This window comes from Balaenoptera acutorostrata, chromosome 6 (genome assembly GCF_949987535.1).
Source record: "Balaenoptera acutorostrata chromosome 6, mBalAcu1.1, whole genome shotgun sequence".
NCBI classification, from domain to species: domain Eukaryota; kingdom Metazoa; phylum Chordata; class Mammalia; order Artiodactyla; family Balaenopteridae; genus Balaenoptera; species Balaenoptera acutorostrata.
In genome coordinates, this window is record NC_080069.1 from 9,161,755 (window position 1) to 9,183,063 (window position 21,309).

The 21,309-nt window shown below is 47.4% G+C and overlaps 1 protein-coding gene across 5 annotated transcripts in view; it reads right to left on the reverse strand.

The window, feature by feature from the left end:
* Positions 1–21,309, reverse strand: part of PRSS55 (serine protease 55) — a 71,115-nt gene that overhangs the window by 15,565 nt on the left and 34,241 nt on the right. For 3 of the 5 annotated variants that reach the window (XM_057548028.1, XM_007192706.3, XM_007192708.3), the window contains exons 3-6: positions 15,011–15,200; positions 13,064–13,314; positions 11,496–11,638; positions 2,703–2,852 (exon numbers count right to left, since the gene is read on the reverse strand). In XM_057548028.1, coding sequence (XP_057404011.1) covers positions 2,703–2,852; positions 11,496–11,638; positions 13,064–13,314; positions 15,011–15,200 — 734 coding nt within the window. Of the gene's footprint in view, positions 1–2,702; positions 2,853–11,495; positions 11,639–13,063; positions 15,201–20,217; positions 20,389–21,309 lie in introns of all 5 variants that reach the window. The other 2 variants (XM_057548029.1, XM_057548031.1) reach the window with 2 other exon arrangements.

Consider the following 21,309-nt stretch of genomic DNA (forward strand, 5'->3'; position numbering starts at 1 on the left):
CTGGGTTTAGCAGGAGACACCCTGGGAGGCTGGGAGTTCAACTCGCATTGTAATTCAGCCAGTCACAGGGGGAGATGGCGGGTCTGATTTTCAGCAATCCCAGCCCTGTGGCTACAGGGGGGTAAGGGTCTCCTTCAGGGCAGACATAGAAGCTTTCAGGTCATTTATGGGGCCCTTGAGCTAGGAATTCGAATCCCTGAGCTCATCCTTTTCTTTCCCCACTTTGTCCAGTAACGTTAGAACCAGCCAATCTCATCATACTCATCAGTTTGAAAAAAATGTTTGAAAGTATCATATACATGGTCACCCAGATCCTAGCTTCTTACAAGTGTTGGATCAGGAGTGTCCAGTGGTGATACTTTGCTTGTCTCTCTTGCCCCGTCACTTCATGGACTGTCAGTGCTTTTTCCTACTAGAAATAGAGTCATTAGTGTCTTTCAATCTAATCTGACTAGAGAGCTGATTCTAGAAATCACAGCACCAATTCAGAAAATTCACCTTTAAGATTTTGTTTCTCTAGAACCACTCTTGGTCCTAAAATCTGTATTAGTCAGAGTTCTCCAGAGAAAGGTGTAAGGCGGTGCGTGTGTGTGTCTGTGTGGGTGTATTTGTTATGAGGAGGAATTCGATCACGTGATTAGGGAGATTGGCAAGTTCAAATCTGCAGTGTGGGCTGGCAGGCTCAACACCCAGGAGAGCTGAGGTGCAGGTGGAGACCCAGGAGAGGCAAAAGTGCAGATGAAATCCACAGGCAGTCTGCTGGAGACATGCCCTCTTGCTTAAGGAGGCTGGTCTTTTTGTTCTATTCAGGACTTCAACTAATTGCATGAGGCCCACCCACATTATGGAGGACAATCTGCTTGTTCAAAGCTCACCAATTTAAATGTTAATCTCATCCAAAACCACCCTCCAAGTTAACACATAAAAGTAACCATTGCACTCCCCCAGGTATCCTTCAAATGGTATTTTATGTTAGCTCCCCACGTTAGCACTAACAAAGTGCCCATGCTTACGTTTATCCTGAGACAACTTATTTTCACCTCTCTCTTGAGCAACCTTAATTTTTCCTCAGCCCCACCCTCCTTTTTAATCATCTTAACTTTCATTCTCTGTCTTGGGAGTCCCCTCATTTGGAGAAGGATCTGCTCCCTTTTCTCCCTGCTCTCAGCTTGTTACCAGTTCTCACTGCAGGTTATTCTTGAGTCAAGCTGACGTTGCTCATCTCCCGCTTGCCCTTCATTTGCCCTCTTTGCGTGCTTGCAAAGACCTCGCTTTTCCCTTCAGCTGATCGTCCTCCATGGTTCAGCCCGTCTGAGGAGGCTTCCGGGTCCTGCCAGCTGCTGGTGATGGCCCCCTGCACTCTGCAGGATTCCCCACACCCTCTAGCACTCAAGTGGAAGGGTTGGGCGTAGCTGTATCACCATTTGCCAGGAAGCTCCTTGAGGAGGGGAGCTGCATCCCCCATGGCAGGCAACACTGTGAGCTCTCACGACGACTCAAGCACTGAACGACTCGGGGCTGCCATGTGCCTCATCCCTCTGGTTTTGGCCCTTATTGGATTCCCTGGGCTCCCACTCGAGATGCAATGGCAACTGGAGAAACGCAAAGCTTGGGCTCTTCCATGACCTACAGCAGTGGTGATCCTTCTTCAGAAAGAGACTGTGAGAGAAAACACTTCCTAGTTCTCCCTTTTCCCACTCTAACCCTGCTCTTCCGATGGTCTTAAAGCAACAGTCTCTGGACATCATTTCTTCGTTTTTTCGGGAGCTCCTGAGAGCCTGGGATTTGGCTGTCCATGAGGTCAGTCAATCAGAATGTCCACCATCAAATGGCATCTCCAGTAGCCAGACCCTTTTATCTGTTCCCAGCATCCTGATTTTTGTGTGGGTGCATCACCTGCACCCACAATCAGGGCACATGGTTCTGGACGGCTGGCCCTTTGCTGGTTCCTGGCATGGGCGTGTGACTCGGGCCTAGCCTAGAAATGTGCCACTGGTGGCCACAGTGATTGGAGCAGCAATGGGCTGTGGGCCTGTGTGTCAAGAGAGCAAGACCACAGGCTTTTGCTGGAATTATCAAGAACAGGGCTCTCTCTATTGGAGCTGCTAGGCTGGTAGGATACAAACTAAAGGTACTAGTGGCCATTATAGCCACTGCTTGGAAGCTGGTTTTGAGAAATGATCCCTGTTAACATCTACTGAGCTCCTGGATTCAGCCATGCCTGAAGGCAATCAACATACCACTCCTGTTTCTTGTTTTGTTTTGTTTTTCTGTTATGTACCTCTGTAAACAACCCTTTTTGGCTTTAGATGGTTTGAGCTTGGTAACTCACCTGCAATGGAAAGAGTCCTGACTATTGCAGGGACCCAAAGCCCAGCCCCTGAGCCATGGCTCCAGCCTGCCTGGCTTCTGATTCTACTCTCTGCTAGCAGCCTCAGTTCCTCGCCCTTACCTCTAATCTGTAGTCAGTGCCTGTGCTGGTGGCTCATTCTCACACACTCTCCTTGGTTAACGAATAGCATCTATTTTATTATTTGTAGAAAAATAGCTTAAAACACCATGTAGGGCAGAAGGCAGAGCAGGAGCCAGAATCTGGGGCTGCCTGGCTCTGGGAATTCTGAAGCCTGAGAGCTCTTTGATTTTTGTTCGGGAGAGGCTATCATTTTCTCAGCACTAAAGGGCCGTCCCTCTAACTCAGTCACCTTCTCGATCCAGGAGTGGTAATTTTCTAACAAGGTGTATATTCCTGGGATGTTCTTCTGTCCACAACTCTTTCCCCAGCTGATGATGCCCACCTGGTACCACTTCTTGCCAGATTCTGTGGTACAGACGAGAGGCCCCCCGCTGTCACCCTGTGGACAGAGAACACAGATCAGCAGCGAGTCCCATTTGAAACTATCCATCTGAGGCAGAGCTCAGCTCACTTATGGAAGGGGGTTCACGGACCTCCTGACTCCAGGCCGCCAAGGGGAATCACATCATTGCAGATCAACACCCGCCCTATCCCGGCCGCACGCGGGGCATGCGCAGCACTCAGCCTGGCTCCAGGAATCGTGGTATGTGGCGCGTGGGCAGTGGCTGGGACAGGACTAGAGAGGGAGGAGGAGGAGGGGGAGGGCTGGCGAGAAAATAACTCCATGCACAGCACGGAGAGAGGGAGCCGGAACATGGAGGACCTGTCGCCCAGGCTGAGGAAGAGCGGGGACCAGTTCTGCGGGTCTTACATCAGGAGCTCTGGACAGAGCTGTAAAGGGAAGGAAGGAAAAGAGGACGCGAGGAGTGCTGTTAGGGCTGTGGATGTGACCTGGGTCTCCTTTGATGTTCTTCCGGAGGCGTGAGGGAGAAGGATGTCTCTTTTTAATTCCTTGCTGTGGGTGTTTGCAGGGGGCAAGTGAGCTAAGCTTTTCTGACTGTGTGACCCCTCCAGGGTCGAATCACATGGGTCTATGACTCAGGTGATTATCTATTTATATAGAAAGTATGTACCAAGTCCCCACCGTGTTCCACACACGTACATGGCTTCCTTTTGTCCATTTTAATACAGGGAAAATGAAGCTTAAGGAGGATGAAGGGCTTGCTCAGGGTTACATGGTGTTGGGGCCAAAGTTGGAACCAGGTCTTCCTGATGCCAAAGCACATGTTCTTTCCCTCTGGGGAGCTATAATTGTTCAAGCGACCTTTCTTTCTCAGCGGAGAGATGGCCTCCTTTTCCACGGTCATCAACAGGACCGGGAATGGGATCTAACGGGAAGGAGGAGGGTCAACACCTCCTGGACATGATGCACGAGGCCCAGCGTTGGTCCCCTGACTTTTCTTTCTCATTCACCCCTTCATCTCACATCTCTGTGAGGTAGGTGTTTTGATTCTCATTTTATGATTAGAAAATGGAAAGTCAGAAGAGATCTGCTCACTTCCACTGAACACATCCTCAAGGAGGAAAAACTAACTGTTAGGCACTTGGGATACAAGACCTGATGGTCTAGGGAGGGAGACAGCAATGCAAACAAACAGGATCAACTGCATTTGATGAAACAGGAGAAGTGGGAAGAAGATATGGAAGCAGTGCAGGGAGGGGAGGAATTGACTCTGTCGAGGGAAAGGTCTGCCAGGATAGCCTTCAAAGCATTTTGTTTGAAGGATGAATAAGAATTTGACAGGGAGAGTGAGTGGGGGGAACTGATTGGAAAGGAATTAGGCAGGAGGTGGAGGGACCAGCTGAGGAGATGGGAATGCTGAGGACCTGAACCAGGGCTCAAGACGGTCAGGAGGCAGAGGGACGCGTTGACACTGACGTGATCCGGTGACTGGTGCTATTGCACATGGGTGGTGAGGCCTAGTTCCAAGGTCACGGGGTATGGTTAACACGGGTAAAGTGCAGGGGAAGATAACGATTAAAGCGTGTTTAAGGGGAGTTTATATTGACTGTGGGACACATCGCCAAGCAGAGGGATATACGGAGCGGAATGAACAGAGAGGTTGGAGCTCAAGGACACCCAGCAAGCGTGGTGCCAAAACCAACACCACCCTTTCCAGTACAAAACACTGCCCTTAACGCTTGTCTGGTTTTTGTGGGTGTGTGCTTTCCTTTGTGCGCGTTCTAGTTCAAGGTCATGGGGCAAGAACCAAATCAATAGGATTGCCACTCAAAGAGCTCCTTCCATAGTGCTGTGTTTATATCATTTTCTTCATGTTACGATGGCATGAATGTTATAAAAAGCCTATTAATATGTTGATTGTTATTTCCTTACATAACAGGGAGAGAACTGTGCTTGGACAAGTAACTTCTAAGCCTCAGTTTCTGCGTCGTTAAAATGGAGATAGGGCTTCCCTGGTGGCGCAGTGGTTGAGAATCCGCCTGCCAATGCGGGGGACATGGGTTCGAGCCCTGGTCTGGGAGGATCCCGCGTGCCGCGGAGCAACTGGGCCCGTGAGCCACAATTACTGAGCCTGCGCGTCTGGAGCCTGTGCTCCGCAACAAGAGAGGCCGCGATAGTGAGAGGCCCGCGCACCGCGATGAAGAGTGGCCCCCTCTTGCCACAACTACAGAAAGCCCTCGCACAGAAACGAAGACCCAACACAGCCAAAAATAAATAAATAAAATTTTTTAAAAAATGGAGATAATACCAGCTACTTCCCAACATTACTGGCAATGACATTTTTAAAATCTATAAATCACTTGGCATAGGGTAAATGCTATGTAGTAAATGCTCCAGAAATGTATTAGTATTATTATTTTAGCCTTACGTATTACAAACATTATTTGTATACTTAGGAAACAGAGATCCCCTTCTCGGACTGCTGGGACACCAGAGGGACAGCTGTAAATTCATGTCCTTTCACACATAGAGTCTTAATTTTTTTTCTCTTCCAATTGGAAAGAAAGAAAGGATGTCTCAAAGGAGGGTCTGGCCTCAGCTAGCAAGGACTTGGGACTGATGACAGCCCACCTAAGGGGAACTTTCTTCCAAAGACTAAGGCTGGTAGCCAGAGACTTGCCTGGTTAGAAACATACTGACCACAGAGCCTCCTAAGTTCACTGCTGTGTTATTTACACGGCGTGATCATTTCTGTCCATTTTGGGTGAGAAGCAGATGACCTGGCTTCCAGCCTGGCCCCACTACCTCCTGGACCTCAGGCAAACCACTTAAATTCTAAACCCCTGTTTTCTCATCTGTTAAACAGGGAGAGTGAGACCTGCCCAGCCCATCTTACAAGATAGTGGAGAGAATGAAATTATTGAATATGTGTGAAAGAGCTATGAAGTTATTACACTGCTTTGGATCCATTCAGATAGTGAAGAGAATGATCGATGATTAAAATAACCATGTTTTCTCATCTGTGAAACAGTTGCAATTAAATATTTTTATACATTTCCTTCTGGCTCTAGAGGTCTAACATGCTATGGAGTGAAGTAAGATTTTCAGGCAAGTGTCACGGGTGAGGACGGGTTCAAGATAACACCCTGGAAAGTAGCCCAGGACTGTGAAGACACTCTGTGTGATAGTATTCGTGATGGCGCATGTCATTATACACTTGACCATAGAATGGACAACACCAAGAATGAACGCTAACATAAACTATGGACTTTGGGTCACTGTGATGTGTCAATGTAGGTTCATCAGTTATAACACATGTACCGCTCTGATGGGGACGTTGATGGTATGGGAGATTACGCACGTGTGAGGACGGGGGTATATGGAAAATCTCTGTATCTTCCTCTCAATTTTGCTATGAACCTAAAACTGCTCCCTCCCCACCCCCATAAAATAAGATCTTTAAAGAAAGTTGCTCAGGTTGATATCCAAGTCAGCTTGGCATCCCCATAACCAAATTGCCCAACAGCCCAGCTGGCTGCCAGCTCTCTCTCTCTTTTTTTTTTTTTTTTTTTTTGATGTGGACCATTTTTAAAGTCTTTATTGAATTTGTTACAATATTGCTTCTGCTTTATGTCTTGGTCCTTTGGTTGCGAAGCATGTGGGTCCTAGCTCCCCTACCAGGGATTGAACCCACACCCCCTGTGCTGGAAGGCGAAGTCCTAACCACTGGACCACCAGGGAAGTCCTTGCCTGCCAGCTCTTAACCCTCCTCCAAGGCAGCCTCCGTCAAGGTCTCTCTCGGATGTCCCCTCCGCTAGGGCTACTGTAACTGACAGGCAGTTTCCAGCTTCCTTGGAAGGTTCATCTCTTTGGCAAACATTTGTTGAGTATTCTTCATGCCAAGCACCGTGCTAGGCACTGGGAATCCAGCCATGAATAAGTCAAAATTTCTGCTGGAGTTGAGAAGAAAGATAAGAAAACTGTGCAGCATTGCAATGCCTGTTTCTCAGATGCTTGCTGGTCCTTCACAAGAAGTATTGCATTGCTAGCTTGGGACATATTTGATTTTATAGTTTGCTGCACGGTGTCACTTATTTAAGTTGAACTTTGTTTTTTCATAGTGTAATCTTAGGGGATTACAAAGAGGAAAAGTGCTGGAAAAAGTAAACCACAAAATTCAATTGATTTGATTTTAATTTGTATTTTAAGGACAGCATAATCTTATTGCCATTACTTTGAACATATTTAAATGTTTCCATCATAAAATTATAATTTCCCTTCATTATGTGATTATGTGTTTTATTCAAGTTTGCTAAGTTTAAAAGTGTGATTTTATTTTTAAGGGCAATTATTTTTAAACCCTAAGGGGCTTTCTGCCTGGCTTACCTGGGTTTAAGTGATGATAATATTATATAATTTCAGAAAATTTTCCTTGCCTGGATCACTGTCAGCTTATTCTCGGCAATAGAAAGCTTTCTAAACAGAGAGCAAAGCTTTTCACTTCACAATTTTTTTCTTAAAAAAGGCTTAAAACGATAACAGCACATTTATTTATAGCACTCAAGTAATAGATGATTAATTTTAGAAGCTTTCATTAAAGTACATTTTGATAGGGGAGGGATTGGAGCAAAAATCCTAGACTCCAGATGGTAGATCCAGCCACTGAAGCAAAGGGGACAGAAAATGTCATCAAAGATGACACTTGTTTCAAGTGTTGCTGCAGTTGGTTTTGGCCATTTGAATATGGGATGGTGATGAATCAAAAAGATTGAAAGGATAGGTGTGAATACTGATGAAGGTGAGCAGTGGGGGCGACAGCCTGGGACAACATCTGGTCTCCCACGCATGGCAACCCTGCCCTAGTGACCTGCTCTGCTCACCTCTCCACACTCAACCCTGGTTATCACTGGCTTCTGAAATACTGAAAGTTCCCTGAACACAAGATACTTTCTCAAGCCTCTGTGATTTCCCCCCAATTCTCCCTGGAATGCTCTCTCTTTCCAATCATACTATTAAATGTTGTTTTCCCCTTTTCAATTGATATTGGAGCCCTTTGTCTCCTGCTCCAGTATGAATTGGCTACTCCCTAAGTCTGTGGCATGGCTAGGATCTGAGATCTTCATTTAACCATTGCTATTGGGAAGCTTTGTCTTCTCTTTGTTTTTTGAGTTTGATATAACTGTAGATTCATGTGCAGTTGAAAGAAATAATACAGAGAGATCCCATGTACCCTTTACATGTTTCCCCCAATGATACCATCTTGCAGAACTACATATAGTACAATAGCACAATTGGGGTATTAATATTGATGCAGTCAATACACAGAACATGTCCATCATCACGAGGATCCCTCATGTTGCCCTTTTAATGCTATATCCACTTCCTTCTACTGCTAAACCCTCCTTAAGCCCTGGCAACCACTAAGCTGTTCTCCCTTTCTATAATTTTGTCATTTCAAGGATGTTATGTAAATGTCCATTGACAGAGGAGTGGATAAACATGTGGTACATATATACAATGGAATATTACTCAGCCATAAAAAATAACAAAATAATGCCATTTGCAGTAACATGGATGGACACAGAAATTGTCATACTGAGTGAAGTAAGTCAGACAGAGAAACACAAATATCATATATTGATTATATGTGGAATCTAAAAAAATGGTACAAATGGCACAAAACAGAAATAGAGTCACAGATGTAGAAAACAAACTTATGGTTACCCGGGGGGAAGCGGGGTGGTGGGGAGGGATACATTGGGAGATTGGGATTGACACATACACATTGCTGCATATAAAATAGATAACTAATAAGGACCTACTGTATAGCACAGGGAACTCTACTCAATACTCTGTAATGACCCATATGGGAAAAGAATCTAAAAAAGAGTGGAGATATACATATATATATAACTGATTCACTTTACTGTACAGCAGAAACTAACATTATAAATCAACTATACTCCAATAAAAATTTTTTAATAAAGAATGCTATGTAAATGGAATCACACAGTGTGGGACCTTTGGGGGTCAGCTTGTTGCACATAGCATGAGTCTCTGGACACATTCACGTGGTTGCATGTACCAATAGTTTGCTTCTTGTAACAGCTGAGTGGTATTGCATGGAATAGATGCAGTGTATTTAATTATTAGTGTATTTAATTATCCACGTCTTACAGGACATTTGTTTCCAATTTTGGTCTATTATGAGTAAATCTGCTATAAACACTCCTGTACAGGTTTTTGTGTGAACACAAGCCTTCATTTCTCTGGAATAAACACCCAAGAATGGCATTTGCTGGGTTATATGGCAAGAGCACGTTCAGTTTTTAAAGAAACTACAAAATTGTTTTCCAGAGTGATTAGACTATTTTAAACTCCCCCAAGCAATGTATGAGTGATCCAGTTTCTCTGCATTCTTATCAGCATTTGGTGTTGTTACTATTTTTTAGTTTTTAATTTTAGACATTCTGAGATGTGTAGTGATACCTGATTGTGGTTTTAATTTGCATTTGCTTGATGGCTAATGATGTTGAACATTGTTTCATTTTCTTATTTGCCATCTGTATATCCTCTTCAGCGAAATGTCTGTTCCTGTCATTTGCCCATTTTTGAATTGGATAGTACGTTTTTCTACAGTTGACTGCAAGAGTTCTTTATATAGTCTAGGTATAGTTTCTTTGTTGGATATTATCTCCCAATCAGTAGCTTGTCTTTTCATCCTCTTCATATAGTCTTTCATAAAGGAAAAGTTTTTAATTTTGACGAGGTCCATTTGATCAATTTTTCCTTTTATGAGTTGTGTTTTTGGTGTTACTCTATGTCCCAAAGACTTTCTATTTTTTTTTTCTAAAAAATTTTATAGTTTTACATTTAAGTGCTTCATCCATTTTGTTTTAATTGAATTTATTCTAGGAATTAATGGTTCTCAGTTTTTAAAAAAAGATTCTTTACTCAGATTTTTAGCTTTATTTTTCCTTATCCTCTGTGTATTAATAAATGGAATCCATGTATATTAGTGAAACCCTCTATTCTATTACAGATCCTGTCTTGAGTAATAGGTTATGAGACTCGGGTTCTCATATGAATCTTCTGTTTTAACAGGCCTCTTATGAAACTGGAGTCAGGGAAGGGGGATGCCAACTGCTTTCCATTGAATTGGGGTGGAAGTCTTGACCCGCCACTCAGGCCAGCGATGACACCAAGGGGAGGGGCAGGAGTGCGGCTACCACTGGGGGGGAGCCCAAGCTCCTCAGGTGGCCTCCACTGACATTGAGGGGGACAGGGGATGGCTCATTATGACTAGATTGTACTTAAAGTCCTGGCTTTCCACTCAGCCTCCTCTGACACCACCATAGTGGACAGGGGGAGGGGGGGAAGGTGAGATTGTCCTCTCGTTGCTGGGTTGCTGGGGTAGGAGCGCTGTGGGGCTTTTCCTGGTGTTTTGCTGGAATAGAATGATTATTGTTTAAAAGTTTCCACCTTGCTAGGTTGCCCTTTTCCTGGTCCAAAGAGAGGAAGGCTATCTTGTTTTGTTTTGTTTTGTTAGTTTGTCTGTGCCCATGGTGTTTTTCCCCCCAGCTGCTCCCAAGAGATGCTGAGCTGTAATGTACTACCATCCAGGCTGGGATATAAGAGGCAGAAAGAAAACCCAAGGAATTCACTGCTGTGTCATTCCTTAAGTATTAGGATATTTGTTTCCAATTTCATCTTCTCTTCACATTTCGGAGCCTTTATTTTTGTTTCACAATATAATGTCCAGTGCTTTTAGCTGTATTTAGTGGAAGGGATCAAGAGAAATGTGTCTACTCCATCTTGCCCAGAACCAGAAGTCCCAATCCTCTGTTTTGTTTTGTAATGTTTTAAATTATCCAGAATGTGGGGAAAACACAGGGCTCGTGTGACATTGATTCTGTCTCTCTCTGTGGTCCTCATGATATTCACCACCTCGTGGGGGACTCCTTTAACATCTGCACTTACAGTTTTACACCAGTGACCAGATCCACTGCCCAGCCAATGAGTAGGACTAAGTGGGCTCCCCAGAATGATCCTTCCCAAGATGTATCCTTCCCATCCTTAGAGCCAGAGGAAGCTAATTTATGAGGGGTTTTTCCCCTGTTTCTTCTACTATCAATCAAAAAATGTTTTTCTTTTTAAATTTTTGTGTTAATTTTATTAAAGAGAAGCTAAGCTACCAGACTTTTCTTCAGTGAAACTCACATGCATTATCCAATACACTATGATTGTTTACCCAACTGCCTGCCCAGGAGACTGTGGGCTCCTTTAGGCAAGAAACCATGTCTCATCAATGGTTGAATCCCAGGGTTTAGTGCACTCAACAAAGGTAGCTAAAATTAATGAAGTAAAATAATTCCTTGTATGGATCTCAAATCGTCCTTGGCTTTTTGTTTTTTAAAGCAGTCTCAGAAATGGAAAAAGTCTTGGGGCCCTACCTGGAGAAGACCAGAAATATTTATGCAGGGTTGCTGCGTACTGACTTCCAGGGAAGCGCTGATATTCCAAGAACCTGACAGTAAGTACTCCTGAATCCATGTCCCCATTCCCATATCTAAGCCTGATTCCCACACATTTTCCAAACTCTTACTGTCTATTCCCCATGGAGAGAGGATGCCTTTACATTGGCAGCCCTAGGGGACGGAGGGGATACGTCCAAGTTACCTGGCAAGCATCGTAGGTCTCATTCTCGTATCCGGCACACAGCATATTTTTGGTAAGTCTTGGAAATTCCTTTAAACACTTCTCCCAATCCATGATGGTCATGGGCACTTTCAGCAGCTCTGTTTCCATAGGCTGTTTGAGACCTGACCCATAGAGAAGGCCCTTTAGGAAAGTCACTGGACAGGAGCCCCAGTGCCGATAATGCAGCTGACATGCCCTAGACCAACCTGCCCAGTGTCCCGCCAGCCACACATCCACCTTTTTTTCACATTTTCACAGACCCTTACTCTCCATGTCCTTCCCGTAATCCCTCGCCATTTACTCACTCCACCACCCCAGGCTCTTCCAAACAAGTCCCCGCCTACTTGAATTATCCCTCCCATTCAAAATCATATTCCTGCCTCCAAGAAGACTTCCATCTTGGCTCCAACAGCGCTACAGACTTGACTTCTTAGAACTGGCTTTCGATCGATTCTCAGCATAATCCTGCCTCTTCAGCATATTCGCCTCTCGCTACTTTCTGTTATGTGAGTGTGACACGTCTAACACAGGGCCGCTGAAACTGGGTTTGCACTCCCAGTGCAAAAAGCTTTCAGGTCCCCCAGACAAAGCTAGGTTGGTTGAGAGTCTTTACAGGGGGTTTGCCAAGGCCCTTCCTGGACTGCCAGCTTCCAGGAATTTGTCTGGACTTCTCTCCATCTCATTAACTCTGACCACATGGAGATTTCAAAAGACTTCTCCACACTGAGTATTTTTAATCGTGCAGGCACCCACCTGCCTCTCCTCACTTCTAGATTTTGAGTCTTGCCCAGAGCCCTGAATCAGTGTTGCACCAGTTGCCCTCTAGTTACCAAACTCCTGAAATACCTACCATCTCTTAGACCCCAGGTCGTTGCAAAGCATCCCTGAGGACCTGGAGTCTTGTTCAGGCCTGAGCTAGCGCTGTGCTATTCCCCTCCCTCCCCTACCAATTTTGTTGAGTTTTCTTTGGGAACAGTCCAGCAGGGCTTTCATAATCCCTTTATTACCCTGGTCAGGTTCCTCCTATTTTGGCCAAGTAACAATGTAACAACAAGTAACAACAACAGATTCACTTCTAAGAATGGCTGGGCAACACTCCAGGGCCATCTAAAGTCTAGGCCAGGGCAGGCGTCTTGAATGCCTGTAGGAACCAGGTGGGAAACATCAATGCGTGAATCAGGGAGATGTGAGAAAGCAGAGCAGAGAGCCCCTGGCCAACCGGAGGGTTTATATTCAATGAAACAAACGAGACTGCCATGTGATGGTGGGATAGGACCACACCCAGGGATGGCCCACACCTGGCATCTCAGCTCGGGGCCTTGGGGGATGTTTCCTTCGCACTTGGAAGAGGCTGAGATCAGGCCTCTGTGTGTTCCTGGTGTGCAGGGATTTGCTCCAATGCAAGCCCCTCTCTCCTCCCTCCTTCCTCAGCCCTCTCCCCTTTCACCCTCTCTCCCCTCTCCTTTAGCTTTACTGGCCCATCCTCAGACGCCCGTGATGTGGCTCTTCCCCCAGGTGCTCCCAAGAGATGCTGAGCCATCACTTACCAGTTTGGGTCTGCCCCCATCCTGCCACCCAGCATTTGTGCCACCTGGCGAGGCCGGGCTCTGTGGGCATGCAGATAGGTTCTTTCAGTTCGTTGAATGTGATGGGCGTGTCCAACAGCAGCAAGGAGATATCATTGTCCATGTTGAGTTTCTGAAAGTCTTTGTGCAGAATTATGCTTGTGACCCCCTTTATTTCCAGAGATGGGCTGCTTAAGCTATTGGTTCCCAGCACGACTCTCAGTTCTGTTGGCCTGGTGGCGGGGAACCAGAGACGGAGAAATAGGAGGGGAAGGAAAGTCACAAGGTGCACAGTATCTGCTGTGCCTGAAAACCCTAAATCCCACATAGCTGTAGGGGCCTTCTGGATTTGTCCTACTGGGGCTGTTGCTCAGAAGATGTGAGCATTTGAAAAAGGGAGAGAAGGAGGGTGAAACAGCCACTGGGGCCGACCGTAGCTCCGTGGTTGCTCCAGAAGCATCCCAGAGATGCGAAGGAGATATTCCCGCCTCACAGGGCACAGACAGGACTTAGCTTTGGGCCCCCGAAGAGCCCATAAAAGACCACTTGGCACGGATCAAACTAGCCCTCAGATAGGAAGGGATTATCACATCAATCTGTCTACCAGCAATTTAGAGACTCAGGAACAGAATTTTTCTGTTGGCAACATACACAACTGACCGAAGTTTAACATTCAGAATGTATAAAGAGAGTCTACAAATTAAAAAAAAATTGTCCAAGCTCAAACAGACTTTACAAAAGAGAAAATATACCAACAAACTTGCAAATATCAACTTAGCAGTAGTAAGAAAAATGCAAATTAAGACTACAATTATAATAGTATTTCATGCTTTTCACCAGAAAAGCAAAAATTAAAAATTCTGAAAAAGTAGCAAGTATTGGTGATGATTTTAACACTTATACACCGCTGGCGGAAATTTAAATGGGTGCAAACACTTTGGAAAATCATTTGGATTTTCTAATAAACTTGAAGATGCACAAGTCCTATGATTCTATATCTTCTCTCCTAGGAATAAACTCTTGCACATATGCACCTGAAGACCTATGCAAGAATCAGGAACAGAATTTAATCCAGACCTGCCATTGATGAAGCAGAAAGAATCTGCAGTAATAATTCAGGAATTTCCCTCCAGGCAGAATGGCCAGGAACTTTCCAACAGCCAGTCCTTAAGTATCCCATGGGAGCAGATGCAACAAGTTTCCTTGGTTACCCCAGGGTGAAACTTTCCCCAGGTTTTTGATTAACCCTTTAAAGTTCATCTTTCTGTGTATCTTCAAACTTTCTCGAGGTGGTGGAGTGGAAAAGCACAAGTGCTTGAACCGGATTTAAATCCTGTTTCTGTCTACTAGGTGTGTACCTTGGGTGAGTCAGCTAACTTTATTGGACCTCAGTTTCCTTCTCCATAAAATAAGGATGCTCATTTTACCTGCCTCAGGGTTTCTGTAAGATCGAATGAGTTAAAAGGGGGTTATTCATTCTACCTGCCTCAGGGTTGTTTGTATGATTAAATAAGTTAATGCACGTAGTTTCTTAGCAGGTCGCTGGCACACGATTAGGAATCAGTAAATGCTCTATTTTCCACCAGTCTCCTGGAGTGCAGAGAAAACTCTATAAGGAGGAGGGAGGTAGGTTGTCGGATGGCCCAGGAACCCAGACCTCCAGAATTAGGAGGATTTCCTCCTAGAAGGACTTGAATGTCCTAGGAGAGGTAGACAGACCAAGCCCTTTGGCTCCACCAAGCCACAGAGGTCCCTGGAGAGGACAGTTTGTGACCTCAGGGAAGCCGCAGTTACTGGTTCTGGGTGACAACAAAGAGGGCACAGTGGAGCCGGCCTTGGGTTCACAGCCTCCTCCTCCCTAGGGCGTGTGGGGCTTCCCCAGGGAGTGGGGCACACTGTCAGAAGCAAGGGGAGGGACTCGGTACTTACGAGATCTCCGAGTGAAAGCAGTGAGCCGCCGAGACAACCCACCACTCGTTGATGACGGCGCCACCGCAGAAATGTTCATTTCTTGCTTGAATACTCACCTGCCATGGAAACTCACCCACCTCGGCCTCCACCCCTCCTATGATTCTGGAAAACTGAGCTCCTCTCTCAAAAACGGGTCTTTCACCGCATTCTGGTAGAATGGAAGAGAAAGGAAGGGAAAAGATGAAACACTTAGTCAATATCCTTAGAAGACCCATAGGTAGCTATCATTATACCCATTCTAGAGATGGGGAAACTGAGGCTGGCCCAGTAAAGCACCCTTAGAAACACAAGTAAGCCAACAGATGCTTCACATCTGTTGGAACGTGTTCGGAAGTGTTGGCTCTGTCTCCTTTCCAGACAGGCAAGTCACTTTGCCGAGCTTGTTTCTGTTCTCATCTGAGAGAAATCAGAGGAAAATAATTGGCCAGGGCCAACCTGGAGTGACTGGCAGAATAATGCCTCTATTGCCAAAAAATGTCCACGTCCTAATGGACCATGCCCTGGAATTCGTGAATATGTTACCTTACAAGGCAAAGGGGACTTTGCAGATGGAATTAAGGTTGCTAATCAGCTGACCTTAAAATGGGGAGATTGTCCTGGATAATCTGAGTGGACCCAATGTAATCACACGGGTCCTTAAAAGTGGTACAGGGAAGCAGAAGAAGAGAGATGTGACTGCAGAAGAAAGGCACTGAGAGATGCAATATTGCTGGCTTTGACAATGGAGGAAGGGGCCACAAGCTAAGGTATACGGATGATCTCTAGAAGCTGGAAAAGGCAAGTTAACAGGCTCTTCCCTAGAGCTTCCGATAGGAACGCAGTCCTGCTGATACCCTGATCTTAGCCCAGGGAGACCCACGTGGGAGTTCTGTCCTACAGAACTGTAAGATAAGAAGTTTGTGTTGTTTAAGCCACTGAGTTTGTGGTAGTTTGTTACAGCAGCAAGAGGAAACTAATACACACAGGAAACCAGAAGGGTGGCCCAGAGAGGGCCTGAACCTACAGGAAGCCCTGAGCTATTCTCGGTTAGAACATTCTGTTCCAGGCAGAGCAGCTCTGTTTCCTGGAGGCTGAGAACAAAGGCTGCAGCTGCCTGTTTGGAAGAGAAACCTGCCTTCTGGACCGAGTCCAGATCTAACCCCTCACCCCGAGGAGGAGGAGACACTCTTAGTATTTTCTGACTTGAATGTGGTCTTGTTCTGGAACAAAGAATGAGCTTGATTCTAACAAGCCCAAGACCCCCTCCTCTCTCTTGCTAGAGGCTACTTTTCCAAATACCCACTCAACAGAGATTTTGAGGACTTTGTAGTGTGGGTTGGAGGGACCCAGTGGTGGTTATTTTTAGTTAAAAAAAAAAATGGAGTGAAAATGTATCAATATGTGTCCATAGCCTTCAGCTGTCAGTAACATATAGAGGCTCTTTCCAGGACTTTTGGGTCTGCACTTCCTCCTTTATTTACCAAACACATATAGTCTTACCATGTGTCTGGGCACCATTATATGCTCTGGAGTCGCAAAGCCTGAGTCTGAATCCTGGCTCTGTTGCTTATCTGCTGAATGATTTAGGGTAAACGACTTATTCTTGTTTATCATCCCTTTCTTTATTCCCCAAATAGGCAGAAGATAATACTTACCCTACAGAACAGATGCACAGATGTACAGAACAGATAACGGGTGTTGAAGTGCCCAACACAGAGTAAACCCTCAAGCCACGTTAGCTGTCAGAATTTCTCATGTCACCTTGCACCAAGGGCCCCCTTTCCTTGGTCTTGAGAACAACCCACATCACCAGCGTGGAACCGTGCAGACATATAGACTAACGCTGGAACACAAAGCCCTAAGCAGTGATGGAGGCAGTGCCAAAACGGTAAGCAGAGATGCGAGCCATCGGGGGCACTTGGACCTGCTCGCAGAGAGGCCAGCTTTGCCGATTCTCTGACCACACCACGCACCAGCCCCCATTCACTCCGTGCAGCCAAGCCCGGGCCGGAATGAGGGAAGCCGGGGACATGGGCTGTGTTCTTTCCGTGAGGCCGAGGGCAGGGAGGGAAATGCGGGCCCTGGAGTCACACTGGGGCCAGTCCCCGCTCCCCCATTTCCCTGCTGTGAGGCTCTGGACCAATTCTCAACCTCCCTGAGGCTCGGAGCCCCTTACCCACGTGTGGGGCCAAGAGTGGAGAGCCCACTGGGGTAGTGTGGGCATCTAATGGGGGAAAGTACCTGACCCGTAACAGCTTCCTTTCCACTTCAGCCACCTGCCACCCCCCAAGAGAGAGAAACAACCTATCAGGAGCTGCGAGGAGCTGCCATGGAGCACAGGTACCCCCGGCCGACCCCCACCCCACCTCTCATGCACATGGATGTCCTGGTCATCTGCTCAGCATCTGAGTTTCCGGACCGATGCTCAGCTCATTCTGGGCCCGTGCTTTGCTGCGCTCCACTATTCATTCAAGGATAAAGTCTCGGGTTTCAAAACCAAAACTTAAGGTCAGACAGGTTGAACTTGGGGCTGGGGCAGGAGAAGGGGCAAGGGAAGTGGTTTCCAGGAGGGGTGTGTGGGGAACAGGAAGCCACAACTCCTGTGAGCCGGCCTGTTACTGGCCCATTAGCTGATTCGTGGGATTGTCCAGGCCTCTGTCCCTTGGCCCCTCTGGCTCAGCCCTGGCGGGATGGAAGGGAGAGAGCAGGGCCAGGGTCGCGCCCAGCCCCGCCTGGAGAGCCGCTCGGGCCCGGGCAGGTGTCCACTTACCCAGATGTGCGTCCCTGGCCTGGGTCATGAGCAGCAAAAGGGACCACAGGAGCATGGCCCTGGGCATGACTGTTGGCCTGGGAGGTGACGGAAGCCGGGGCAGAGGGGAATGACTCTGACGGGGCCTCCCCCTTACAGCCAGCCCTGCCGGTGATGTCACAATGGGCTGTGGGTCTGAGAACGCAGACTGAGTCATGCAGGCTTCTCTTCTGGCCGTTCTGCTCCGAGATGGGGCCCATCCCTGACGCCTCCTTGGCTGAGGTTCCCTTCCTGACCTGGGCACGGCCTGCGCTTCACGAGTCCTCAGTGCGCAACTTGCTGTGGCCTCTCACACCCCGTGTTTCTTAAGGCTCAGATGCCGCCTCTTCCACAGGGCCTGTTCTGTCAGGGGTCCCCTGTGAATGTGCGCAGAAGGCCTGCGCGAGGGGCTGCCGGGTGCGATCCTTGGCAACAGGGAGGTGGTCCAGGAGGCCCGGAGGCCTGCGCAGCCTGAACGGCCGTCGGGCCAGGTGCCAGGTTCTCTGCTCAGGCCTCTGATCTGGGCCGCAGGCGTGGACCCGAAGGCTGGGTTCAGAGGCCCTGGCCTCCCCCCATACTCAGCCCAGCAGGCAACAATCCCTGCTCCCACCCTTTCTGGGTTTATTCCACGTGGCCCCCAAATCTCCAGATAGGCCCCTGTCCATTTCTAAAGATGGAAAGATCAGACTCAGAGATGCAAGTGCCCAGCCCAAGTCTTCCCCTTATGTCAGCAGCTTAGCCATGGGATCTGGACCTTATTATTTAGGGGGTTTTTTTTGGGACACTTTTAGTGCACAGACTTGGGTGGACTCTACCCAAGCACCCTTAGTAACGCCTTCCCGGCCACTGGCCAGGCCCAGTGGTTAGAAGTGAATCATGTGCTAATTCAGCTCCCAAAGTGACCGCTGGTCATTTTCTAGACTTGCTTTGTCTACTCTGCCCAGCGTCACGTCCTCGGTTTTCTCCTCTGCAGAAAAGGAAAAATAATGCTCACAGTAAAGTTGCTGTGAAGCTCAAGACAAGCTCATATGATTTGGGCGGTGGGCCCTCTTTACTAAACCAAGGCTATGGCTCCAGCTACCTTCTGGGAGGAGGAATTCCAGGACGTGTGACTTACTCTTTCTCCAAGATCGGGAGAAAGCAGCGTCCAGGTGTTCACCCTGAGTGGTGGGCCGAGGCCTGGTGTGCAGCTTTCCCCACCTGTTCTGAATAATACCTCGTGGGCCTTGGCCTTGATCAAGGGCTAAGCCTTTCTCTACTGGCGTAGGGCAAATGTCCCCAAGCACACTGCATCACCTGGCCCCAGTTTTGCCCCGGGGAGCTCTGAGTTTTCCCTCCACTCTTCCTTTGGACTCAGCGCTCTCCCTCCCTTGGACATGTTACCCACACCCTGAATGCTGGCGGCTTTCTTTGCTCCGGTTCTGGGGGTGGGGTGTGGAGGGGAGGAGGAGCCTGGGCCCATGTCTGATGGGGAGAATAGAGGATGATTGACGGGCACATCCACCCTAAACTGCTGCCCATTTTCTATGAAAATATCTGGACAGAATCATCTCTGTCTCTTCTCTAGGAAGATGCATTCCTTCTGGGTCTGTGTCCTTCCTATTGACATGATGTGAGCCCTGTCTATTGCAAAGCACTCATTCGCTGCCCCACATTTTTTGGCCGAGCTTCTTCACAGTAACAGTGGATCACACCATGTCTGAGCTGGTGGAGGGACTGACCCGCGGGGCCAGAGCCACCGTGCACAGCCCCAGAGGCCGCCATTCCTGTAGACGCCAATGGGAACGGCTCCCCCTGGAACTGGGCAAACGTGGCCCGAGTATGGAGAGAAACTTTGGGAATGTAAGGAATCCACAGAAATCCAAAGAGGAGAGCAGGTACATGGTGACATGGTTGCACAGGGACACTGCCTGCGTGACGCTCCAGAGTTCCCCAGGGTGGCTTTATCGAGGTGACTTTATTTTCCACAGTCCTAGCCGGCAGAGCTCTAACTTTGGTGTGCAGCCCGGGGAGCTTGTTTGGTACAGATTCGGGTTGGGGTTGCCAGATTTAGCAAATAAAAATACAGGTTGCCTGGGACCTCCCTGGTGGCGCAGTGGTTAAGACCCCGAGCTCCCAATGCCAGGAGCCCGGGTTTGATCCCTGGTCAGGGAACTCGATCCCACATGCATGCCGCAACTAAAGAGCTCGTGTGCCACAAATAAGGAGCCCGCCTGCCGCAATTAAGACCCAGAGCAACCAAATAAGTAATAAATAAATATTTTTTTAAAAAGAGTTAAAAAAATACAGGTTGCCCAACTGATTTTGAATTTCAGATAAAGAACAAATATTTTTAGTACACATGTACCCCATGCAATGTTTGAGACATTCTTATACTAAAAAAAAAATCATTGTTTACCTGAAATTCAAGTGTACCTGGCATCCTGTATTTTAGCTGGTGACCCCAGTGTTGATTTCCAGGCTTCACCCTTCAAACTCTGATCCAGTGGATTGGGGAGGGCAGGGAGCCAGGTCTCAGCACTTTAACAGCTGCTTCCAGATTATTCCAGGACAGAGCCTTCTGGAGCACCTGGAGAAATGTCAGTTAGGCCAAAGGTAGAGGGCTTCCTGGGATCCCTGGGAAGCTGGGGACTGGAGTCTGACTCCAGTCAGACTGGAGTGGCCCATAAGCTGATTCATGGGATCGTCCAGGCCTCTGTCCCTCAGCCCCTCAGGCTCAGCCCTGGCGGGATGGAAGGGAGAGAGCAAGGCCAGGGTCACACCCGGCCCCGCGGGCTTCTCATTGTGGTGGCTTCTCTTGTTGCGGAGCACGGGCTCTAGGCGCGAGGGCTCAGTAGCTGTGGCTCGCGGGCTCTAGAGCGCAGGCTCAGTAGTTGTGGTGCACGGGCTTAGTTGCTCCGTGGCATGTGGGATCTTCCCGCACCAGGGCTCGAACCCATGTCCCCTGCACTGGCAGGCGGATTCTTTATTTTTTCTTTTTTTAAACATCTTTATTGGAGTATATTTGCTTTACAATGGTGTGTTAGTTTCTGCTTTATAACAAAGTGAATCAGCTATTCATATACATATATCCCCATATCTCTTCCTTCTTGAGTCTCCTTCCCACCCTCCCTATCCCACCCCCTCTAGGTGGTCACTAAGCACCGAGCTGATCTCCCTGTGCTATGTGGCTGCTTCCCACTAGCTATCTATTTTACATTTGGTAGTGTATATATGTCCATCCCACTCTCTCACTTCGTCCCAGCTTACCCTTCCCCCTCCCCGCGTTCTCAAGTCCATTCTCTATGTCTGCGTATTTATTCCTGACCTGCCCCTAGGTTCTTCATAACCGTTTTTTTTTTTTTTTAGATTCCATATATATGTGTTAGCATACGGTATTTGTTTTTCTCTTTCTGACTTACTTCACTCTGTATGACAGACTCTAGGTCCATCCACCTCACTACAAATAACTCAATTTCGTTTCTTTTTATGGCTGAGTAATATTCCATTG